Raw genomic sequence first — 26,668 nt, forward strand, 5'->3', positions numbered from 1 at the left:
CTACCTACTCAGAATGGACCCATTGAAGCAAATGAACCCAAATCACTTCCCAGAGTAGGTCTACATGGAGTAGGACTAGCACTGAATACAACCTGTGTTGGGGTTTTCATTTTGTTTTTTGAGTGGGCCAAGTGTGCATGACGTGATTCAGATTATTTTATATGCATATTGTCGTCAGACCATCACAAACCAGAGTTCAGCAGCCTAGAAGGAACAAAAGATAGCATCCAAAACTCACAACAACATAAGCAAACTTCAAAATGCTGGATTTCCTTGGCAGACCACAACAGGCAACTGTTAAAAGGAAAGGTTGCTTCTTCTTTTTCCACCAATAGAAAAAATGGAATATTAAAATGAGGTATGAGTTTGACCAAACTGCGGGAGGCAGTGGAAGACAGGAGTGCCTGGCGTGTTCTAGTCCATGGGGTCACAAAGAGTCAGACACGACTAAACGACTAAACAACAACAACAAAATAAAAATAACTTACAGTATGCAAATCTAAATTATATGCAAGCTAAAGGAATAAAATTAGAGAACAAACTTACAATTCTGAATCTCCCTGGCAAGGCACAGCATTCTCTCTTTAGGATTTTCTCCTCTCGTCAGTTATGACAGAGAAATGTGTAGTCTTCTCAGTTGTGTTTTAGCTTGTCTACCCAGTGATTTGGGGTGGGGAATCAAATGTGGCCCTTGGGGATCAAATGTGGCCCTCCAGTCCTCTTTGTCTGGCCCTTGGAACTCTCCCCAGACCACACCCCTCACCGGCCCTGCTTCTCACCCTGAGTGTTTTTGCCTGGCTGGAATGTGTCCTTGAATGTTCCTTGCTTCTCTGGATGGAAGAAAGATGTGTGGATGTGCATGTGTAGACAGTAGCCTAATATACACAGGTAAAATTCACACCTGTTGCTCTGCCCACTTTTGTCTCTGGCTCCACCCACAAATGGCATGTGGCCCTCAGAAAGTTTGCCCTGGATGGAGTGTGGCCCTTGAACTGGGAAAGGTTCTTCACTCCTGCAGCAGATAAATGACAGGCTCCTGGACAGACCTGTCTCCATCTCTTCCTAAGCCTTCTGTTGACTGCTTACCTCTCATCTCATTATATAAAGAACTGCATGCAACCGTATGTACACCATCCTTGGCTCAGTTTAAACCCCAAGGACAGGTACATTCAGAATGCAGCATATTCCTGAACCTTTATTCTAGAACAGCTGAATTTCTTAGAGTTGACCGGGTTTTAGTAAAAGGCTGTTCTGTCTCTCAGCTTCCGCTAATCCTTAAAATAACACCATAGTGCAAAAGGAATATAAGGGAAATTCCTATACAATTCCTATGCTGTTCTTGATATAGTGGACAACATGGAAATGAAGATATTTACGTGGAAAGGAAGATATATTATAAACTGCCCTGGGATCCTCAGATGAAGGGCAGTATAATAATAATTGTCAGGGCTGCCTCTAGGTCCCAGCTCACAGAGGACCAACACTAGTCAGTAGTAACGTACAAAAGTCTTTATTGACGATTAGTTTCCATTTCCAAACCACAGCGTGCAGCTCTACGTCTAGAAGCTAGACCGGCGAAGCTCCATCTGAGTCTCCGCCCCCTGTACACCAGTTTAAGACTCTAGCCTTACTCCACCTCTTCCGTTGCTCTTTCCTCCTCTGGGTCCTTCTGCCCCCCGGGGTCTCCTCCTTTCTGGACTCTTCTGACGCTGACCCCCCTGATTCTTGCCCCTCCTTTCGGCGGGCTTTAGGACCTGGCTCCCTATCCGGGCTATCTGCTGTGCCGCTCGCCTGTACATTTGAACTTGGCGCGCACGCCCAGCCGGCAACCTTCCTCTCGACCGTTTCCCCGCTCTCCGATGGAGGCGTGGTCAATCCTGACTCATCTCCTCTCGCTGGTGGTGGGAACACTGGTCCCGATGCCTGGGACTCCTCCCCCCCACTGCGCTCTGGTGGGGAAGCTGGTCCTGATTTCCAACTGCTGCTCTGGGAGTCCCCGCTGGCCCCTTCCTTCTGGGGTGTCCCCCTTGGCACCCCCCTTGCCCTGGCCATCGGCGCTCCCTTCTGCGAGTCTTCCGATTCGCTGGACAGACTCCAGGAATCCCTCGGGCCACTGTCACCCCCTACACTGCCCTCGGATTCCTCCCCCTCGCTCTCCATTTCCTCCCTCTCCTGTGCCTCTGTTCCTGAGCCCCTGACAATAAGAAGAAGAAGAAGAAGAAGAAGAAGAAGAAGAAGAAGAAGAAGAAATACTTTATTGTCACATGTACAACTTGTATACAGTGAGATTACACGAGCACCCCCCCACTCAGCTCTCTTAGTCTTAATTCCCCTTGTTTACTGACGCACACCCACCAAACCCGAAAGTCAGTTGCCCTGTTGTTATCTTTTCATTCAGCACCCTAACAGCCCACGGATAGAAGCTATTCTTTACCCTGTTGGTGCGACTAATCATGCTTCTATATCTTCTGCCTGAGGGCAGGAGATCAAGAAAGTGCTGGCCAGGATGTGAATCATCCCTGAGAATTTTCCTCATTCTCCTGAGGCAACATTCTTCCCCTACTTCATCCAGCGGATTCACGGGACAGCCCATAATATCTTATGCTGTATTCACCACCCTTTGTAGGCACTTCCTATCAGTTGACGTCAAACCAGCGTACCACACCGTGATGCAGTATGAAAGGACACTTTCTATTGTGGACCGGTAGAAAGAGATCATCAAATGTTGATTGACATCATTCTTTCACAATACTCTGAGGAGATGGAGTCTCTGTTGGGCTTTCTTAACCACCTGGGTTGTATTGATTTTCCAAGTAAGATTTTGGAAATAATAACAACAACAACAACAATAATAATAATAATAATAATAATAATAATAATAATAATAATAATAAAAATAATAAAAATAATAAAAATAATAGTTGTTCCTGGAGGTGGCTCCATCATAAGAGCTTGCATGCCTCTGAATGTACACACCATACATTTAAAACACATTCGAACCCCTCCCCCCATAAAAAGAACCATGGGAACTGTAGTTTACCCTTACAAATCCCAGCACCCTTAACAAAACTCCTGTTCCCAGGATTCATTTAGGGGGAATAGGGTTTAAATGTGCAATAAATGTATGGTGTGTACACAGTACCAGTTGTGGGGAAACACAAACAGGACAGTGTTACATGCTCACATCTGGGCAGGTGAGCAGAAAAGATGACCTACTGATGACTTCAGCACTTAAATTCATGGATTTTCCCTCTAAGGAGCCCCACTTCACCCCATCATTCTCTCCATTACTGACATTCGAGTGTGAGGGTTGTCGCTTATGTGCCAAAACGGAACCTGTCACACACGAGCAGAAAGGACCAGCAGGCTTGGGAGAACGCCAATGTTTGCAGAAATACTAAAATGTTTATGGGGAGGGCCTAAGGGAGGTAACAGTTGGGACTGAGCATGCTTAGTGGCCGTGGAATGATGACTGTTTTTGTCCCCCTGGAGGAATGGAAGACGATATTGCCTTACCCACATGGGCCCACACAACTGCTTCGATCAGCAGAATTGGCACTACTGAAGGTGACACATAGTTCGTACCCATTTCACAGTTGTAAGAACTTGATCATTCAGTGCTACTACCCTTTGGAACTCCCTGCCTATTGAGATCAAGCAGATCTTCACTGTATTCTTTCGGTGCCCACGAAAAAACATTATTTTTTAGACAAGCCTATCCAGATGCTTAGAAAGTTGAGGTGGTTTTAATCTGTTTTAGTATTTTAACTTTTGTATGTTTTAAAGTAGGCTTGTGAATGTATTGCTTTATCTGATTGTTAACCTCCTAAAAGTGTGTGTGTTTATAATCAAGCACCAGATAAATTTCACGAAATAAATAAATAAAACCAGGAAGGGAAGGGAATGACTGGGATCCTGAACACACAAGACTTCTGCACTGCGCCATTTTGTTGCTGGTCAGAGTTGTCATTTTATAGTTTCAATATATGTTAAGGATCTGGCCCTTAAGGGTCAGTTAACCTGACGGCTGTTGAATTTGCTGCCAATATTCTTGATTATCCTGTCACTTTTGATGGTTTCCTGGTGGGTTCTTAATGGTTTCTGAGGGGTTTCCTTTTGCGGGGTCAATACGCTCTTGGTTAATTCTATATTGATTTCCATTGACTTTTAATTTGATTTTTTGTTTACCCACCTTAGATCTCATTTATAAGAGCAAGGCAGGTAATAAGTTGAGAGAGGGAGAAATCCGGGGAGTGTGGACAGCGCAGCTGGTTAGAGCAGGGTGCCGATAAAAAGCCAAGGTTGCAGGTTTGATCCCCATATGGGACAGCTGTGTATTCCTGCATTGCAGGTAGTTGGACTAGATTATCCTCAGGGTCCTTTATATTTAACACTATAATTATATGATTCTCTGAAAGATTATACAGTTGTAACTCAGAAGTCAAATGGAATCCATTCTGGAAGTCCCTTCAACTTCCAACACTTTCAGAATCTGAAACACGGCTTCCGATTGGCTCATAGCTATAAACGTTTCCCTTTTTTAAAGGGAAATTCCCTTATTCAGAATAGGATTCCTTGCAAGAAAGGGGGAAAGTTGACAGCTATGAATTGGCTGCAGGAAGCTCCTGCAGCCAATCAGAAGCTGCGGGAGCCATGCCGGATGTTCGGGTTTGAATGAACATTCGCAAACTGGAACACTCACTTCCGGGTTTGCAGCGTTCGGGAGGCAAAACATTCGACTCACAAGTCGTTCGTCAACCAAGGTATGACTGTATTTCCCTGAAGTCCAGGGTTCCTCACAGCAGGGTGAGCAGAGGGGATTCCCAAACGTGGCAGTAGGGCTGGGCAGACTGCCTTTCAACGTGCTTCTCAATTTTGTGAATCCAAGCTCTGGGTCAGCCCTGACTCTCATGCAGCATTGCAATGGATCATTGCAGTGCAATTTTATGATATGATATAAACAACTTGGGCTGGCCTGGGTGAAAAGGGAGATCTCTTCAGCCACCTGCTGGAAAGCCTTTGGCAATGGCGTATGATCCGAAAAAGGGAAGGAGGGGATCATGACTTGTTTGCACGTGCCATTGTAGATCTGGCTCTCCCCTAGCATTGTCACTGAGGTAGGGTTGCCAGACCTGCAGGGCTGACGTGGAATCTCCAGTTTGCTTTGCCCTCTCCAGATGGCGGGCAGTGGGGCTTGAATCTCCACGTGGGCGAGGGTGCCCATCAAAAATAAATAAATAAATAAATAAATAAATAAATAAATAAATAAATAAATAAAGAAGACCATGTGAGTAGCTTGCAAGCTTCAGCCTGGCAGGAGCCAGGTCCAAATTATTGCATACTGTTGGAATGGGGAGAATTCTCTCCCAATTAAACTCCATCTCTAGGCTGAGTGGTAGGAGGGAGCCCGGAGGAAGAATCACCTGTGAAATTGCATGGGGTCTCAGGTTTGGGCCCTGGAATCTCAGGATCTGGAATGCCGTTTGGGGTGAGAGCATTGAAAATTCCAGTTACAGATAGGTAGCCGTGTTGGTCTGCCATAGTCACAAGACAAAGAAACACAAGAATCACAAGACAGAGAAACCAGTAGGAGAACACTTCAATCTCCCAGGACATTCTATACAAGATCTCAAAGTAGCTGTTCTACTACAAAGGAATTTCAGAAATTGACTGGAAAGAGAAGCTGCTGAATTGCAACTTATTACCAAACTTAAAACCATGGAGAGACCTGGTCTGAACAAAGACATTGGATTCTTATCTCATTATACATGACAAAGCCATTTTCACCTTCTCACCCCTTGCTTTTTCCTGTAAGACCTATTGCAGTCGTTAAGAGTCGTCAACAGGCTCATCACAGCTATCTGTCAATCACCCATTCCCACCACCCTTCTGAGTAATACCCCTCCCCACCTTCTCACTATATAGAAGGGTCTGGTGACTTCTGTTTCAGTGTATCTGAAGAAGTGTGCATGCACATGAAAGCTCATACCAAGAACTAACTTAGTTGGTCTTTAAGGTGCTACTGGAAGGATTTTTTTAATTTTGTTTTAGCATTGAAAATGTTCAGCTTCTTTAAAAAAGAATAGTAAATATCTCAGTCTGTTGAAAACTGGCCAGAAGACATCCTTCCTTACTGTTTTTGGCTTCTGTTGGAGATAGCTTACTAAGAAGCCAATTTGTCTGGAAGAAAATAACTGGACCTGCAAGAAAAGTCTGGAGTGTCTCACAATTTGCCACCATGCCCCTTTTCCAGGATATTCCATTCCATTCCCCTTCCTTTCCTGCTGGCGCCCAACACTCACTAAACATTCTGTGTCTGCCGAGGATGCCCTAGTACTGTGCCAAAACAGTTATTCAACTTATTTAACATCTTCTTCCCTCGTAAAAGAGGCTCTTCTTTTTCTGCCTCATTTTCACAGTACTTCAGAATTGCTCTGGAACTTCAGTGGGCATGGGGTTGAGTTACCTTACTGTTGCAAAGATGGCAGAGGTTGGTTTGTACATGTTTATTTCCATTAAGTATTTCTCTAGTGCTTCGCAGTTTCCACAGCTTCCCTCACTTCCTGATTCTCCATGGAGGAATTATTGGAAGTACAACAGCACAGGACCATTCAGTTAGTAACTTAAAGGGTTATGTTTGTTATTGGTCTGGATTGTTTGGTGATTCTATTCAGTTGGACGTTAGCTGTCAGTGGGGAAGAAAGGCTGAGGTTTGACAGTTGAAGGAGTTGGTAGGAAAAGTGCTTCTGAATGAGCTTTGCCTCATTATGTGTGGTTGCATATTTCTCCCTGCCCTCATCTAGGCCTGTAAATAAGGTTCTCCTCAAGTTATATACTGTTTTTGTTCAGTTTAGCTCAGTAAAGTATTACCAGTTTCTTTTCTCACTGGACTCCTTTTGTTTTATTCTGGCTACTCTGCTAACAGGAATTACATCATGAAGTCTTCAGCTGGGCTTTACCTAAAGTGTGAGAAGCTGGGGAGGCTGGTTACCAAGAAATTGAGATGGATGCACTTGCTTGTTATTTTTAAGGAAAGTTCTTCTTTTTACCCTTTTTATTTAAAAACAACAACACAGTTCTGCACTGATTTACTTAACAGTTTAAAAAGGCACTTAAAAAAATTGCAGAGAACTGAATGAAGAGCATGCCTCCCTAGTTTTCTGTGATTAGAATGAAGCCCTGCTGAGGACATCGTGGGCTTTTCAGGAAGTGTGGAATCCCAGGAAGGCTGCAGTATGCAGGCCACTGGAGAGATGATTTATACTGGGTGAAAGGCAGGGAGATCAACAGCAGGTGGCGCCAGTGGCAATAAGAGGCAGAGCTAATTCTGGCTGTGGCTCCTTCCTCCTTTCCGCTGAGTTATACAAGTAATCCTAGTTATGTTGTCCTCATCTTCCCCCCTAGTCAGCTCCACAAGGGCAACTGAAACTAAGGACTAGTTTGCTATTTGTGTATAGACATGCGCACTGGGGTAGCCGAGAACCTCTGTGCATTGCACGAATCAGAGGGCTTCCTTTCCCGAAAGCTCAGTTACTCCCTTTGCAAGCCTAGCTCTGTTTCTTCAGGGATGAAGTTGGTGCACTTCACACATGATCAGCGATGCTCTTTAACTTACATATGTCCTTTATGTTTCCAGGATTGAGCCCTTAACTGGATGTGGCCCTGGCATGTGCGTGCATGCAAAGCTTGCCCATGAAATCACTTGAGGCGCTGCCCTACCCTGTTCAACTTGGTCGGAGACAGTATGCTTTTGGATACCAGTTGTTGGGAATGGCAACTGGACATAGCTGTCAACGTTTCCCTTTTTTAAAGGGAAATTCCCTTATTCCGAATAGGATTCCTCGCAAGAAAAGGGAAAAGTTGAAGCTATGCAACTGGAGGGAGAGCTGTCGCTCTCTTTTCCTTCTTCCGAGTTTCCCATTGGAGCAACTGGTTGTCCATTGTGAGAACAGGATGGTCCTTGGGCTTGATCCTGCACGGCTCGTCTTTACACTCTTGGGTCAAGCTGGGATGCTGCCCGATAAAAGGCCAGGAAGTAGCTGCACACATCGGCTTCCGCGGCGTGTGCTGCTCTTAATGAGAGCAGTTGGCTCAAATGAGCCATCACCAATGGACGTGGCATTTGCCGCCACACTGCAGGAGCGCAGCAAACAGCTGCTCCGTCTTTTGTGACTTCTCTGGCAGCTGGGCAGAGCCTGAGCTGAATCAGCCTCAGTGTGCAAGAGCATCCTTTGATGGAGAGCCCTTCCCCGCATCTGTGACTAGCTGCCAGGAAACCAGAAATGGTGCCCCCTTGTGTCCATGGTGCATCAAGGACTGGTAGAGTAGGAAATGGATGTGTTAGTCTTTATCCACATCTCCTGTTTCCATTACAGTCTACAGGGCATTTAATTCTTCAGGATCTGCTGTTTCTGAGTTCAAGTCAGTCTGGAATCGCCCCCCTTGCTCTCCACCCCCACAGTGAAGTTAATTACACTTATTTGGCTGCTATTTCCAAATATTATCTGATTTCACTTTATGCTAGCAAAATGTTTTGCGGTTGTTGTGTTGTATCTGGCTACTCATAGCAAGCTCATTTGTCGATCCTTATGCAGCCAAAATGCTACTGTCTACTCATAAGAGGGAGGTATTGGTAGGCACTGGGGGACCGCAAGGTTTGCAGGAATAGCATAAAACATCTTTAGGAAATAAATCCCAAAGGGGGATACTGGTAAACAGTCCAGTGGGAGCTGAGCGTGCTCAGGTAGCCACAGAATGTTGAGTATCCCTTTTGGAGAGGGCAACAGAAAACCAGGTGTGGAAAGGAATATCCTGAAAGAAGACAGGGCAGGCTGGCTAGAATAATAATAATAATAATAAATTTTATTTATATTCTGCCCTCCCCAGCCGAAGCCAGGCTCAGGGTGGCTAACAACAATAAAACAGTACAACAGTACAACACAACACTCTAAAATCATTCATTATAAAATTAATTCAGATCAAACAAATGACAACCATTGGGCCAGAGCTCCGCGAAGATTGCCAAAGGAGGGGGTCAGGCTGTGCCCTGGCCAAAGGCCTGGTGGAACAGCTCTGTCTTGCAGGCCCTGCAGAAAGATGTCAAGTCCCGCAGGGCCCTAGTCTCTTGTGACAGAGCATTCCACCAGGTCGGAGCCACAGCCGAGAAAGCCCTGGCTCTAGTTGAGGTCAACCTAGCCTCTCTGTGGCCTAGGACCTTCAAGATGTTTTTATTTGAAGGCCGTAAGTTTCTCTGTGGGACATACCAGAACCCTGAACAAGAGCACTTTGTTGCCCTTTGTACAATTGTATGGTCAGCATTCAGGACTTTGTGCATTGAGGAATCACTGATGGATGTAAGAAGGCAGCCATTTCCACTCTGAGCTATATTAGTCACAGCCAGCACTGTTTCCCTTCTGCTGCAGTTCAGCTTCTGCCACTCATCTCCTTGTTCTCTGATTAATGCAAGTTATGTAGCTATTTACGTCACTTACATTCATTTCACTGTAAAGAAAATGTAAAAAAAAAAACAATGTAAGAAAAAAAGCCCTTCATGAATTACATAAATAATGCTGATCGTATTTGCTCAGCTAATTTCTGTTCCTGACCACAGATGAGCATGTGAACTGCAGCAATTTTTCTTTCTCATAGGAATTTTCCAGCATCTGTAGTCATAGAGTAGTTGTGAGGACCAACAGCAGTTGCATGAGATCATGAATATTCAGATCTCACCCTTGCCTGAAATTGGATCTGGATCAGTACTAAAACACTTCCCCCATCCCAAGCAAATCCAAGTATCACAAGTTCAATGCAGTTCAGCTCTGGAGCTTAGAGTAAGGAAAACCAAGACACAATTAGTCAGTTTTCTCCATCCAACCATGGTTTTTTTCTCCTGCTGGGAGCCGAAATGAATTTGAAATGCAAACTATTACTTCTCACATTTTTTGCAGGCCTCAAATGCAAGCAAACAAGCAAATGAATGTCATTCATAGTTTGGAACGTGAACTTTAAAAGACTTAGATTCTTGACGCCACCAGTCACTGCTTTGTATAATCACACATAATCCATAAATTTCGCACTGGAGAATAAAAAGAGATCCCCGTGTACTATAACCAACGCGGTATAATGGTTAAATGTTAGACTAGCGAAACCTCCTGGGTTCAGATTTGCAGGATGCTTAGGGAGTGAATCTCAGGTCAGTCCCCAGTCCCCAGCTCGCAGCCTCAGGAACCTCAACGAGCTGTTGTGACGATGGAATGAGGGGGTCTATGGACCACCGTGAGCACCTTAGAGGATGGGTGGGATGCAAATCTAATCTTCTCTAACTATTGTTTTCAATAATCAGCAAGATGAGAAGTAAGAATTCGACTGACTGGACAATTAAGGCACCTAGTTGTGGCTAGTAAACAGCTGTTCCAGAAAGCCACTGGCACTAGGAATTAATTGATCCATCTACCGTACAAAGAGAGAGAGAGAAATTAAGCACATTTATACAATTTACAGTGGGTATCATAAAAGGCACCAGCAGGCATATATATGGCTGCAGGCTGGCAACCTCTGGAATAGTCTCTTAAGATTATAACCATCTTCCTGAGTTTTGCCAGTATCTCGAATATTATCCAGCTTTAGGACTTTTCTGATTGTCTCTTTTCAAATGTTATTTGTTTGTTTGCAAAAGATCTATACTGCCGGCATCAAGGAAAGAAATAGATAATGGCAGCGAACAGTATCAATTGATACTAAAATTACACTCCCAAAACAAGTACAAAATGCACCGGTAATCAGAGGATCAGTTTAATACATCAACGTAGCTAGATTACCAGTCAAGGAAAGCCTGGGTGAACAGAGGAATTTCAAGTAGGTGCCTAATTTCCAGCTCCTGGTGTTCATTAAGATTCCAAAGGGCAAATGCCACCACACTAAAAGCCCTTATTTTAGCAGACATTAGAGAGATATCAGAAGCATACTAAGAATGTCTCACCTGAGGATTGAAGTGACCAGGCAGGGCTAGACAAGGTCAGTTGTTCCCAGAGCCCTTAAGTTCAAGGTGGAGACACGCCATACCCTCCAACGTTTCTCCGATGAAAACAGGGACATCCCATTCCATAATGATAATTTTACTATTTATACCCCACATATCTTATTGGGTTGGAAGCTGCACTCTGGGCAACTTCCAACATATATAAAAACATAATAAAACATTAAACATTTTAAAAAGCATCCCTGTACAGGATTACCTACAGACGGCTCAGGGATCGGATAACTCCATACCCTCCAACATTTCTCCAATGAAAACAGGGACATCCCAAGGAAAAGCAGGACATTCCGGGATCAAATCAGAAACTGGGATGGCTTCTCTAAACCAGGGATGTCCCTGGAAAATAGGGACATTTGGAGGGTCTGACATGTGTGTAATATAGTCTGGGTGATCTGATAGTTTGATTTGTCCACCTCTGTTGGTGGGGTATGAAGACCATGTCTTGATTAGTGACACCCAAATACAAGCTGTCAGCCCTAGCTAGAGCCCAGCTTGGGCTGTCTAAGCTCTGAAGAAGGAACTTTCCCAAAGACATTTAAAAAGAAGAAAAGAAGCTACTTTCTAAACACCCCACCTGTGCAACTGAATAAACTTCATTGCCATCCCTCTTCCTTTCCACTGCACTACTCCCAGACTCAATTCTGCCACGTGTGATCTCTCCTATAAGGCCAGTATCCACACAACATGGCACGAACTTCTTGAACTTGCCCTCTGAAGTGTCAGGAATGCAAATGCAGGAGCACGTTCTCCTTTGACCCTTGGTATTCTGTCCTACTCTGTGCGGAAGGACCTCAGGGTCTCAGAGGAGATGGAGTGCTCTAAAAGGAACCTTATCGCAAAGTGCTTTTCTCTTATCTTTAGTCTCCAGACATGTACGTGTCACTAGACAGGACCAGTCTGGGCTGTCAGCGTTTGTCTTTTTTGACTCATCATTATCAGTCAACATGGGGACTTGCTTTATGTATCAAGTCTTATTGCTAGGTGAGCATTGTCTACACAATGTGAACATGATGTCCTCCAGATGTTGTTGCACTACAACTCCCCTCATCCCTGGCTGTTGGCCATGCTGGCTGAGGCTGATGGGAGCTGGAGTCCAATTTTAAATGGAGGGCAATACATGGGTTACCCCAGCTGTGGAGGAAGAAAACTCCCTTTAATAGATGAAGAGGAAAGAAAGGAATCAAAGAGAAATGGCCACCAGAATCATCAGGCCTTTGGGTGATGATGCGATGATCCCATGTAGGGATGGGCGAATCTGCCAATTTCGGTTTCTCTCTGTTTCTCATTTTTCCAGTCTTGAGTTCACTTCTCCGCATTTCCATGTCAGGTTGTGATTTTCATTTTTAATCCTCATGACTATTCATCAGCATGTCAGTGGGAATTTCTTCCTATAAACACATGGTTGTATGCAATTTTGCCCCAAATACAGTCAAACCTCAGTTATTGAACATAACCCATTCCAGAAGCCTGTTCGACTTCCGAAATGTCCAACAACTGATGCACAGCTTCCAATTGGCTGCAAGAGCCTCCTGCACTCAAGCAGAAAACGCGTTGGATGTTCGGCTTCCGAAAAGCGTTCGAAAACCAGAGCATTTACTTACTGGTTTCCAGCGTTTGGGAGCCGAAATGTTCCAAAAGAAGGTGTTCGAGAGCCGAGGTTTGACTGTACACATTTTTGCAGAGCAGTGCTGCCTGATATTAATGCATAAAAGGTAAAGGGACCCCTGACCATTAGGTCCAGTCATGGCCGACTCTGGGGTTGCGGCGCTCATCTTGCTTTATTGGCTGAGGGAGTCGGCGTACAGCTTCTGGGTCATGTGGCCAGCATGACTGGCGAACCAGAGCAGTGCACGGAAACGGCGTTTACCTTCCCACCAGAGTGGTACCTATTTATCTACTTGCACTTTGACGTGCTTTCAAACTGCTAGGTTGGCAGGAGCAGGGACCGAGCAACGGGAGCTCACGGGGATTTGAACCGCCGACCTTCTGATCGGCAAGTCCTAGGCTCTGTGGTTTAACCCACACCACCACCCGCGTCCCTCTGAAATTAATGGATGCATGCTTCCTAAAATATGCATTTTTGCACATGTGTCTTCGCTGAAGAGATGCATCTCAAAATTAAGAGAAAGGCAAATTTTGAAGGATGACTGTGATCTCAGAAAGTCCATCAGGCTTCTTCCCCATCCCTATCCCCAAGTAGACATCTGTTCTTTTTATTTTCCTTCCATATGAACTGGGCAGGTGTGAAGACCATACCCGGAGCACACTATTGCCATCGCCCTGAGTTTCTCTTATTATTATTTGACTGTAGCTTTTCTACTATTACCGAATCTATCAATAGCTCCTCTTCCTTACTTATGCCAGTTGGAAGGCCTGCTGTGCTCAGGGGCTCTTCTTTTGGCAGAGAGAGAGAGAGAGAGAGAGAGATGCTGGGGGAGAGGGGAGGGAGGTTGAACCCATCCGCCCTGGTTAATTGACAATTGGCACAGGGCATAGCAAGGGACAGCAGTGGTTAGAAGGGAGCCAGCTGTGCCAGCTGGGACTGTTGGCGGCAGCAGTATTGCCGGGGGGGGGGGGCAGAGAGAAAAGCAAGCCAGCCAGAGCAATACTAGGAAGCAGCTTGGGATGTGGGTGGCTATATTACTCTTTGCCAAAACTCTAAAAATGTGACACTCCAGGAGACTACTGTGGGGAGCGTTCGGGAGTGGGCCCGCCATATCTTCACAAATAAAAACAAGGCAGGCTGTCATGCCAAGGATCTCATGCCCTTCCATTATGCCTGGTCAGTGGCTCATCCTCCTCAAATTTATTCATTGCTTTTTCTTTCTTTTCTTTCTTTCTTTTTCTTTTTTTACAAAAGAGTCTCAAAATAATTTCCCTTTTTATAGATAGATTATCCTTTAGATAAGGGACTCGGGTGGTGCTGTGGATTAAACCATAGAGCCTAGGACTTGCCAATCGGAAGGTCAGCAGTTCGAATCCCCGTGATGGGGTGAGCTCCTATTGCTCAGTCCCAGCTCCTGCCAACCTAGCAGTTTGAAAGCACGTCAAAGTGCAAGTAGATCAATAGGTACTGATCCAGCGGGAAGGTAAACAGCGTTTCTGTGCGCTGCTCTGGTTTGCCAGAAGCGGCTTAATCATGCTGGCCACATGACCCGGAAGCTGTACGCTGGCTCCCTCGGCCAATAAAGCGAGATGAGCGCCGCAACCCTAGAGTCGATCATGACTGGACCTAATGGTCAGGGGTCCCTTTACTTTTATCCGATAATAGATAGATATAGATAGATAATTTATTACGGTCGGAGACCAGCTTATAAAACACACCTGGGGGTACAATCCCAGAAGGAAAGCAAACATTTAAAACAATAAATTTATAATTTATAAATGCGATAAGCGTATAGACACTTAAAACTTTAAGATAAGCTACCACAGAGAGATGACCCAGAGTCACCCATGGAACCGAGTTTGGGGATTTTCTTAACGAACTAGTTTGGGTTGGGGATTTCCTTTTTTATATATAGTATTACCGGATGAGCACTTTTAAGATTCCTCTTATTTGGATCTTGCTTTTAACTGATTTTTTCATGCTGTTTGTATTGTATGGATTTGTAAGTGGCTTCGAGGCGTTTTCTTCATTGAAAGCATCAAATAAATGCATTAAATAACAAGAAAAACTGCAGTAGCAACAAACAGAACAATGAAAGTGTACGTAATGTTAAGGTACTTGTCCAGCATAACAATGAATATCAATCACACACAGACACACACACGTTTAGGCCTGGGAAATGTATCAATACATCGCCCAGGACCAGTATGAAGGGCAGACCACGGCGGCAGTCCCTCCACTAGCAATGCTCCCTGGAGGAAGTCGCTAGCAGAGGGACTTAGGAGTGGTGGCAGTTTCAGCAGCGATATATCACTGAGTGAAGCCAATATTGCGGTCTGCTCCTCATACCGGTCCTGGGCGATATATTGATATATCGCCTAGGCCTAGTAACTAGCAGAAATAACTAGCAGAAATAATTCAGACACATTTACTGATCCCTGCATACAGTTATTATCACCAGCGTCCAGTGAGCGAGGGAGAAAAAGCTGCAACTGGCTGCTGGAGGCAGAAGGACTCAGGACCGGTGGCGGTTTCAACTAGTAACACACCGCTGAGTGAAACCGCCACCCCACTCTGCTTGTCCCTCCCTCTATTTCTTTAAACTGCTCAGCTGAGAAACATGCCGCTGCCCTTGTCTCAGCCAAGCAGTTTTACGGAGCCCCTGACCTGCCGTACGCCAGTATAGCTTGTTCATCTTAAGCAGACGAAAATCTCACAGCAATCCTGCTGTCCCTGGTGCCCTGACCATGACCTGCTTGGGTTATTTCTGAGGTTTGCCCTAATCGTAGGAGGTGCTTCCTGTTATAGTTAAAATCAAAATGATGATCTCTGGGGATCCTATTGCTGCCCTGTTTTGTTTGAACGAAGGACCCAGGAACTTCCCCTTCTACTTTCAGTTACGGCTTTTAAAGCAGGGGCAGGAGAGGCTCGGCAAATTTTGTACCACCTTGTGATATTTCAGTCTGGTCTATAAATGTTAAATTTAAGCTGCTGGGCTTCAGCTTCCACCAACTCTGACCATTGATTGGCTTGGCTGGGACTGGTGGGAGCTGGAATCTGACAGCATCTGGAGGGTCCCACAGGTTAGCCACCCCATGTTCTGACTCTGTGTGTATATATATACAGTGGTACCTCGGGTTAAGTACTTAATTCATTCCGGAGGTCCGTTCTTAACCTGAAACTGTTCTTAACCCGAAGCACCACTTTAGTTAATGGGGCATCTTGCTGCCGCCGCACCACCACCGCGCAATTTCTGTTCTCACCCTGAAGCAAAGTTCTTAACCTGAAGTAATATTTCTGGGTTAGCGGAGTCTGTAACCTGAAGCGTATGTAACCCGAGGTACCACTGTTTATTGTTTCTATTTCATAGAATCATAGAACTGTAGAACTGGAAGGGACCCTGGGGGTCATCTAGTCCAGCCACCTGCAGTGCTGGAATCCCAGCTATCTATTCTGTCTGCCTGTCCATATTTTCATTATTTAAAACAGCTCAAAAAGATCAGCAGCAGTTGTCTTCTCTTTAAGGGCTTCTGCTTCCAGCATCTTTGAAAAAAAAAAACAAAACAGAGTAGATAATCAGCAGAGATTATGCTCTTGTATTATCAAATCGTCTCTCCCCCCCCCCCCCATCTTGAGGGAGGTGGTGGAATTCTCAGCCTATAACAAATGTGTATGAAAACAAGTTTCCTCCTGGCCTATATATATGTATGTATATATATATGAGCTATTAAAACATACACACCCGCCAATCCGGAAGCTTGGAAATGGCAGATTATTCCGACTGCTGTCTCCCGAAGCTTGTCTGCATTCATTGTGGAAGGCTTTTGAGCAGCTGCCTTGATGCTCCCTCCCATTAAAGAAAGGGGGGGAAACTCCATCAGAGTTCAATCCGGCCCTGGAAACAAATTACACTCTAAACTGCATGCAGACTGCCTTAGATCTGCATACTACGATTTATGTAAGATTCTTCTACGCAATGGAAAATGGATTTGACAGCATTTTTGTCACTTCACACGAATATTCCTTTCTGGTTTCTTTTACTTTCTTTCATTTTTTTAAAAAAAGATAAACAAGTGTGAAAACTCTCGAGCTATTTAGCAAGTGGGTTAAATCAGCCTATTTTGTTGGGCGGTTAAGTTCCCGTTTGTCATAATGAAAGGAACTGGAAGAAGGGATGTGCCAGAAACATTTACCTAGTCCTTTATTTTGTGCAAGCAAAGAATTTTGTAAAATAGTTTTGTCAGCTTTCCGTGCACCAAATGAAACAAGACCCACTCCTTTACATACACACACACACACCCCCTAGATGCTAATGGGATGGCTGTGCAGAGCCCCGCCCCCTGGCCTTCAGTGACCAATGATTGCACCTTACCTGGGCCAACACAGGGAACATGTTTGGGAAGCAGACCCCTGTAGCCTTCCTCTCTCTGAAACCCCGGGTTCCTCCAGGTGATCTGAATCTTCCAGCATTCAGCTGCATTGATGCCCAATGAGATCTAGTGTTATGCCAGAGGAAGGAAAATATTTCTCTGTCCGCCATCTCTACACCTTGCATAATTTTAAATACTTCTGTCATGTCACCTGTGAGATATACAGGACTTACCGTATTTTTCGCACCATAGGGCGCACCAGACCATAGGGCGCACCTAGTTTTGGGAGGCGGAAAACAAGAAAAAATTATTCTGAACCCCAGAAGCCAGAACAGCAAGAGGGATCTGGCTTCTGGGATACCGTGTGGCTGTTCTGGCTTCTGGGGTAACCGTGCCAAGCCTCTTCAGGGCAGCGGGATGAAGGCTCCCCCTGCCCAAAGAGGCTGCACAGGGCTAAAGCAGAAGCCATCACAGACGCGTCACTGAAGGGGCACTGTGCCTTCTCTCTCTCTGCGCGGCGCCCCTCCTTCACAGGAGAGGTGCTGTGCAGAGAGGGAGAAGGGGCAGCGCCCTTCAGCGAAGCTGGAGAAGGAACAGAAGGAGACCCTTTTGTTCCTCCTCCGGCTTCCAGGACAGGCGCATCGCTGCGAAGCCGGAGGAGGAACAGGAGACCCTTCTGTTCCTCCTCCGGCTTCGCTGGACAGGCGCGTTGCTCAAGGGGCGCTGAGTCTTCTCTCTCTCTGCGCAGCGCCCCTCCTTCACAGGCACGTCACCGTGAAGCCAAGGAGCCTGCATTCGCTCCATAGGACGCACACACATTTCCCCATCATTTTTGGAGGGGAAAAAGTGCGTGCAATAGAGCGAAAAATATGGTAGTTCCTGGACTCCTTTGAAATAATAAAGTCTGGGCAAAGTTGATGAAGCAGCAATATTTTATTGAAAATAAACACTTGCAAGTGGGTGGCCTGAAAAGGCAGGCAAACACTTTCTTAACCAAAGCATGAATGTGTAAACCCTTTTCCTGAGCACAAGTCCCTCCTTTGCCGCCCACTAGGAAGGGGCGTTCAAAGTTCACACCTATCGCATCTGCCTATTATAGCAATGTAAAATCCAACCCCCACTCCCTCTTTCATCCCCCAAAGCCACTTATTTTTCCCGTTCCCCAAAGTCCCTTAGGGCTTGCCAATTGGAAGGTTGGCGGTTTGAATCCCTGCGATGGGGTGAGCGCCCATCGCTCGGTCCCAGCTCCTGCCCACCTAGCAATTCGAAAGCACGGCAAAGTGCAAGTAGATAAATAGGTACCACTCTGGCAGGAAGGTAAACGACATTTCCATGCACTGCTCTGGTTTCACCAGAAGCGGCTTAGTCATGCTGGCCACATGACCTGGAAAAACTGTCTGCGGAGCGGACAAACACCGGCTCCCTTGGCCAGTAAAGCCAGATGAGCACCGCAACCCCAGAGTTGTTTGCAACTGGACTTAACTGTCAGGGGTCCTTTACCTTTTTACCTGTCCCCTTACATAGTGTTTTAGCAATAAGGCTAGGTTCCTTTATTTCACCGAAGTGTGTAACACCTGTTTCAGCTACCTGTTTTGCAAAAAGCTGCTGGCCACGGTTGCTAAAGATACACTCTATTTCTCCAAAAATTTGCAACATCTTTCTCAAAAAGTCCCCACCTTCATGATTTCTAAAGAAACAACATTCTATAGAACATTTGACCACAGCTAGTTTGAAATATGCTAGCAGCAGCCTCCAACACCCTTGACTGCAATATTCCTATAGCCTTACACACTCCAGCTGCAATTTTCTTATAGACCTATGATTTTTATGGTTAATAAAAGCATTTTCCTCTTCTGCAGGAACAAACTGAAAAGACAATATATACATTTCTCACATCACCTCTTACTCGGCTTATCTCTAAACTTAAAAGCCCCAGATTTTGCAACCTTTCCTCATAGAGCCTGAGGGATAGATCAGCTGGTAGGGGCATGAGACTCTGAATGTGAGGGCCCTGGGTTTGAGCCTCACATGGAGTGAAAGATTCCTGCTTGCAGGGGGTTGAACTAGATCAGGGGTAGGCAACCTAAGGCCCGGGTGCCAGATGCGGCCCAATTGCCTTCTCAATCTGGCTCGTGGACGGTCCAGGAATCAGTGTGTTTTTACATGAGTAGAATGTGTCCTTTTATTTAAAATGCATCTCTGGGTTATTTGTTGGGCCTGCCTGGTGTTTTTACACGAGTAGAATGTGTGCTTTTATTTAAAATGCATCTCTGAGTTATTTGTGGGGCATAGGAATTTGTTCATAATTTTTCTTCTTCAAAATATAGTCCGGCCCCTCACATGGTCTGAAGGACGGTGGACCGGCCCCTGGCTAAAAAAGGTTGCTGACCCCTGAACTAGATAGTCCCTTCCTACTTTATTATTCTATAATCAATAGGTGATTTGCTCTATCCCCTTTTGATTGCTGAACTGTTGTCAACTCAATAGCATCTCTTGTGACGTGAGCCAGCCAGAACTGCTCACAGTATTCCGAATGCAGTTGCGCCATATATTTGTGTAATGACATTATGGCAGGTTATTTTCCTAATGATCCATAGCATGGAATTTGCCTTTTTCACAGCTGGTGCACACTGCATGGATGCCTTCCTTGAGGTATATACTGTGAACCTAAAACCTTGTTCCTGGTCTGTCACTGCTAGTTCAGAGCCCATGAGCATATACAGTGCTACCTCTGGTTACTTAATTTGTTCCGGAGGTCCGTTCTTAACCTGAAACTGTTCTTAACCTGAAGCACCACTTTAGCTAATGGGGTCTCCCACAGCTACTGTGCGATTTCTGTTCTCATCCTGAAGCAAAGTTCTTAACCCAAAGGTACTATTTCTGGGTTAGCGGAGTCTGTAACCTGTAACAGTGATACCCGAGGTACCACTGTAGTTGAAATTAAGACCCCCCTCCTCAGCATATATCACTTTACATGCAAATGTATTCACTATTCACTATTCACTATATTCACTATTTTACTTCCCATTCCCTCAATTTGGAGAGGTCCTTCCAGAGGTCTTTGCAAATCCTTTTTTGTTTTAACGACCCTTGGCTTGAACAATATAGTACCATCAGCAAACTTGGCCACCTCACTGCTCACTCCTAACTCTAGATCATGGGATTTGTCAAACTGTAGCGCAACTAGACTGGATTTCTCTCCCGCCTCCAGTCCCTGTGGCCTTGCTCTGTCACTAGAGGTGAACTGGAGGAGCTTCTCTCTTTTTGCCTTGTGGATTCCAATCACTTGAGCAAAGAGATTGCCTGGCAACTGCTTGAGACCAGCTGGGTTGTCTGTGTAAATAAATCAACAACGTTTCCCCAATACATCCACATGCTCTGCAGCTTGAGTCTCTTCCTCGCTAGTCATCCAGCCTGCCTAGGAGGTTCCTGCCATCCCTCTTCGCTTACGGCAGGGAAACACAGCTGTCGAGTCAGGATGCCCTTGTCTCAAGAGGATGCAACGGGGTCACACCCTGGGAATCCCCTCCACTGCCTCCCTTTGCTCTCCCTCGCCTAGACAGGGAAAAGCATGGCGGGAGGAGTCCATTTCATTTATATTTGAAAGGGTCGCAGAGGAATGAATGCCTCTACTGTGCGCCAGGGCCTTATTTGCTAAGGAAGGTTGTCACAGGTGAACTAGGCAACGGTGCCAGTGGCTGTTGGGACTGGTAGGGCAGAAGGCAGAGAGGCCAACAGTAGGTAGCACCAGGCTCCATGACAGCAGTCAGAAAATTAAAAGATTCCTGCTTCTTGGGAGGAAAGCAATGACAAACCTAGACAGCATCTTAAAAAGCAGAGACATCACCTTGCCAACAAACGTCCGTATAGTTAAAGCTATAGTTTCCCCAGTAGTGATGTATGGAAGTGAGAGCTGGACCACAAAGAAGTCTGATCACCGAAGAATTGATGCTTTTGAATTATGGTGCTGGAGGAGACTCTTGAGAGTCCCATGGACTGCAAGAAGATCAGACCTATCCATTCTGAAGGAAATCAGCCCTGAGTGCTCACTGGAAGGACAGACCCTGAAGCTGAGGCTCCAATACTTTGGCCACCTCATGAGAAGAGAAGATTCCCTGGAAAAGACCCTGATGCTGGGAAAGATGGAGGGCACAAGGAAAAGGGGACGACAGAGGATGAGATGGTTGGACAATGTTCTCAAAGCTACCAGCATGATTTTGACCAAACTGCGGGAGGCAGTGGAAGACAGGAGTGCCTGGCGTGCTCTGGTCCATGGGGTCACGAAGAGTTGGACATGACTAAACGACTCAACAACAAGAACAACAACAAGGTGTTTATGACAGGCAGATCCAACTCATTCTACTTGTGCTCCCCTTCCAACTCTATGATTCCACTCTTGCCTCCATCCTGCCGCTGCTGCTGAGTTCTTCAATAAGCAACATTTAGGACTAAGGGGGAGGAAGGTGACAGACAGGGCAACCCGATAAAGTGATTGTAAGTAAGAAGGCAAGCAGATGGGTCCTGGCTGGGGAAAGACTGAGGTTGGTGGGACAGAATATGCTGGACTACTGTCAGGGACTGGGTAGAGGAGGAATGGTGGAGACCAACTCCCCATCCTGACCCTACCAGGGAGGAGGAAGAGGAAGACAGTGTAGATTTACAACAGGGGTTTGAGGAAGGACACAGCTCAGAGGCAGATGAGGGGGAAAGCTGGGAAATAATGGGAGAGGAGGAGGCAGGACTGGAACAGCAGCTGACTGACACGGTGTCTTTAGAAAGCACCCCAGACCCTCCATCTCCCAGAACCCGGTGAGCCATAAAAGTAGGAGAGCAAAGAGCTCAAAGACAGGGCACGTAGCAGAACCCGTAGAAGTAACAAAGGAGGAAGTGGGAAAGAGGGAGGGTGGAGATTCACATGGGACAATGCCACTATCCAAGAGGCTGAGTTCTATAGCCTCTCTCTGTAATATTGAAATTAAAAAGGATGATAAGAAACTTTTCCTTGTCTTTATATTTTACTGGGCAACCAGCTGGGAGCTGCTGGTAGTATCCTGGCAACTACATAGGTCATTGGCCAGGGCTCTTCTTACATTCATATGATATTAATACAACTAGCCTAATTTAACAGTTTAAGGCTAGACTGGAAAGAGTATAATGTCCACCATAGAAGAAAAATGGTACTCTACAAAACTGGTGTTCCACAGGAGCACACACAGTGATCCTGTTGTCCCTGACATTTACCAATGACTCTTTTCCTGGGAGGGCTTTGTGAGGGACAATGGCTTTCAGCATTCTTTGGAAGAAGCCATGTGCTTTAATTGTGCCTTCAGTGTACAGTATCTATGCAGCCTTAGACTGTGGCTCCTCACAAGCCTTAAGGACAAATGCCAAGAGTCAATAGAGACAAACAGATCAAAAATCCAAAGTGTTCTGGAGCCCGATATAATATATTTAAATGATGTGTGCTTGTGTATATCCTGTCATTTTAAAATTAAAAAAATAAGCCAAACATTTTCTAAATATTTATATTATTTTTCTTAACCAGGCAAAATATGAATGGTTGCCAATGGAGGGCATAAAACAAGTTATAGAAACTCCCAAGATCAGCAGCAGCATGGCATAGTGGTTAGAGTGTTGGACTAGGACATTGGAGACTAGAGTTCAAATCCTCACTCAGCCAGGATGCTCACTGGGTGACCTTTGGCTGGTCGCCATCTCTCAGTCTAACCCAGGGGTCAGCAAACTTTTTCAGCAGGGGGCCGCTCCACTGTTCCTCAGACCTTGTGGGGGGCCAGACTATTTGGGGGGGGGGATGAATGAATTCCGATGCCTCACAAATAACCCAGAGATGCATTTTAAATAAAATGACACATTCTACTCATGTAAAAACACGCTGATACCTGGACCATCCACGGGCCAGATTTAGAAGGCGATTGGGCCAGATCTGGCCCCCCGGGCCTTAGTTTGCCTACCCATGGTCTAACCTACCTCTCAGGGTTGTTGTGGGGGCAAAATGGAGAAGGGGGACCATTCACCCCACCTTGAGCTCCTTAGGGGAAAGATGAGATAGAAATGCATTAATAAATAAAATTGAATACAATAAATAGGTGAGTACCCACTAGGCACCCCCACCGCCCCCCCCCCCTGAATCAGACGACTGAACAGATTTTGGACAGCTGTGCATATTTGAATGCATGCACATTAGCTCCTAGGAATTCCAGGAGAGCGTTTTGTCTAGAATCCCGAGTCGTGCGTTTTGCCTGACTCATCTTGAAGTCATTGTCATCCCCTCTTGAATTTCTGCTTGTTCATGAACACTTCATTCTCTCACAGGAGGCAGTAAAGCCAGAATGTGTTAACAGGTTGGGAGATGATCTGTGAAGCACACCCAGGCTGCACATGAGAATTGAAGATGAATCCCCCATATGGGGGGGTGGAGTGCTTGGCAGGGGAGGTGGGTGGAATATGAATGGAGAGAGGCATCGCATTGCGAAACATCAGATTGCGTTCGTTGTCTGCTTCGTTAGTTATTCGTAGCTTCCCTTTTTGCTTCTGCTGCAATTGAAACCATGGCTATGGGAGGTCACTGGGAAATATGGCTATATTATTATTGTTAGAATCATAGAATTCCCGAGTAGGAAGAGACCTCAAGGTTCATCTAGGCCAAGCCCTGCATTGCAAGATTCACGGCTAAAGAATCTCTGGCAGGTAGCCATTCAAACTCTGTTTAAAAACATCCACCATCTTCTGAGGTAGCCCTTAGCCATTCTGGAACTGGGGCTTCTGGGAATTGCAAAAACTTCTGAGTTCTCAAGCAAGAGTGGGAACCTATTGCCTTTAAAATGTTGTTAGACTACCCCCCTGGACATTGGCTATACTGGGACTGAAGACCAACAACACTTGGAGAACTACAGGTTCCCCATCCCGACTTTAGAACGTAGGGGATGTAAGGTAAGAAAAAGTAGGGGAACTATCAGCTAAAAAAGGGCATTAAACGTCCATGTGATGAAAGCAAAGAGGGTGACTCCATCTTGGGTTGCATGGCCTCATGTGTTGCTCCCATCTCCTGCACATGCATTTTCCGCCTCTTGTTACTTGTTTGGTAACCCTCTCCCCCTCCCTCCACATTGGCCTCTCCTAGATCTTCCACATGACCTATGACCTGGCAAGCGCCGTGGTGCGGATCGTGAACTTGATCGGCATGATGCTGCTGCTGTGTCACTGGGACGGCTGCCTCCAGTTTCTGGTGCCAATGCTCCAGGACTTCCCTGACGACTGTTGGGTTTCACTGAATCGCATGGTGGTAAGTTGTCCGTGCCTGCCTGGGTTCCTCTGGGCTGCTTGGGAAGCACACTTTTGACCGGCAATGTAGCTCCTTCACTTGGGCTGTTGCATGCCTTGATCTCAGCTCGACTTGTTTTAAAGTCTTGGACCCTGCCTTTCAGTCACATGGTTCCCAAGGCAGCTTACAATGGGTTGCAGCAATAGAAAAACAAAAGCTCTAACAACCACCCAGTGGTCCTTGTATCCTTGATGCTAAGTGCCCTCCTTCCTCTTGATTCTGCAATCCCAGGAAGTCCATCTCCAGGATTTGGAAGCCCATCAGACATGGCACTCTCAGCAAGCCCCCCCTAGTTTGAAGAAGTCAGCCATGCACACTTGAGAATTCTCTCAGGCTGCATCTCATCTTCTTGGACACTCTGTGCAAAGTGGAAACAACAACAACAACAATTGTAGCCTGCCCATCTGACTAGGTTGCCCCAGCCACTCTGGGCAACGTCCAGCATATATAAAAACATACTAAAACATTAAACCTTAAAAAGCTTCCCTATACAGGGCTGCCTTCAAATCTCCCCTAAAAGATATATAATTACTCATCTCCTTGACATCTGATGGGAGGGCATTCCACAAGGTGGGTGCCACTACTGAGAAGGCCCTCTGCCTGGTTCCCTGTAGCTTTACTTCTTGCAGTGTGGAAACCACCAGAAGGCCCTCGGAGCTGGACCTCAGTGTCCGGGCAGAACGATGGGGGTGGAGACGCTCCTTCAGGTAAACTGGGCTGAGAGTTGGCCCTCCATCCTCAGGTCACCTGGCAACAGAAGCAGAGTTCTTTCTAGCAGCTGTGTCTTCTATGCCTTAGTAGGCTGGGCCAAACTGGGTTCCCTTTTTCCCTCGCCTCCTTCCTTGGATGAAAGGAGTCCCCCCGCCCCGTGGTTCTTGTTCCTCTGGTTGGTGGCAGAAACTGGGGTGCCCTCCCCCCACATTTAGACTCCCCTAAATTATTGCAGTAAAGGGGAATCCATTTATGCATTGTACATAGAAGACCAACCCCACTGTGTCAAAACCCAATCAAAATATGTGTTGAGTTGTTGGCATGCAGAGGCTGGGGTCAAGACCTCCCTTCCCCTTGCAATTGCTCACGTTCCCATAAGGACCTCTACCTTACACACACATGGAGAACCCTAACTTTAAAGCAGGGATGAGGAGCCTGTGGCCCTTCAGATGTTGTGGGACTACAACTCCCATCATCCCTGACCATTGGCCTTACTGGGGCTGGGGCTGACATGAGTTAGAGTCTAATTGCACTGGGAGAAGCACAGGTGCTCCCTCCCTGTTCTGTAGCATAAGGGAGGTAAAATAATAATAACTAGGGCAAAAACTAACAAAGAAGGGTGATAAGTGTCCAAGTGATCCGAGCATTGGATACACACAGACACGCACACACAAAGAGGTTGAATCTAAATTTGTAATCTAAAAAAAGAATGGGCTAGATCAGGGCATGATCACAGCCTAAAAATACCTCCATGTTAGCTTATTGGAGGGAAGAGGCTATTTGGAGCTGCTGTAAATGGCAAGAGCCGTGGTTTTGAGAGTGAGAGAGAAGGGTTAGCAGCAGAAACATTCCAAAGACACAATCCTGGGCTCTGCCCCCCCCCCTGCATGTCAGGGCTGGCAGGGTGGGCATTGCCCAGGGAAAGGAGACCTTCTGAAATCAGGAAGCAGACATAGCTAAATTGAAAAAGGACTGTGGACCGGGGTGGGGGGAGAAGGCGAATGAGACTGTGCCCACTGACTCAACTCTCAGCCTCCAAATTTCCACCAGAACCCGCAAACAGAGCCTACACATGTAGAACATGAACATGGGAAAGGAGTGGTGCTTTAGGGATGTATTTTGGCTTTAGTTTTTGTCACAATAGCAGCCAGAAATCTCTAAGGGGGGAAATGTACATATTCCCTTCCTCCTTTCCGCAGCTGATTCAATAGTAAGAGAATTGACGATGCAGGAACATCTTGCTGGTCCTTTGGCCAGGAGTGGGAACAGGCCTGAGGGTCAAATGTGGCCCCTCAGGTCTCTCTCTCTGGCCGTTGAGACTCTCAGAGGGCTGAGATTATAATAAAATCGACAAAAGCATAAACGGAAAAACCAGTAAACAGTGGTTGGTTCAAAAGAAAAGAAAAATAACGTTGCAAAGCAGGTGTGCCAATTCTATGGGGTGGAGGTGTCATCAACCCCCTCAATATTCCTTAGCAGGGGGCTCAGCCCCTCCAAAAAAAATATTGATGGGGCATAGGCGGCTGAATCACCAAGTTGAGCACGGCACAGCATCAAAGGCAGGCTCTCCTGAGCATGAGAGAGGAGGAGTCACAGCCATTGAA

General features: G+C 46.0%; 1 protein-coding gene across 2 annotated transcripts in view; it reads left to right on the forward strand.

Annotated features, from left to right (window-relative positions):
- Window positions 1-26,668, forward strand: part of HCN4 (hyperpolarization activated cyclic nucleotide gated potassium channel 4) — a 137,602-nt gene that overhangs the window by 64,978 nt on the left and 45,956 nt on the right. For both annotated transcript variants that reach the window (XM_081887610.1, XM_081887611.1), the window contains exon 3: window positions 24,153-24,314. In XM_081887610.1, the coding sequence (XP_081743736.1) occupies window positions 24,153-24,314 (162 nt within the window). The remainder of the gene's footprint in view (window positions 1-24,152; window positions 24,315-26,668) is intronic.

Source organism: Podarcis melisellensis (genome assembly GCF_964234715.1).
Source record: "Podarcis melisellensis genome assembly, chromosome: 14".
Classification (NCBI taxonomy): Eukaryota; Metazoa; Chordata; class Lepidosauria; order Squamata; family Lacertidae; genus Podarcis; species Podarcis melisellensis.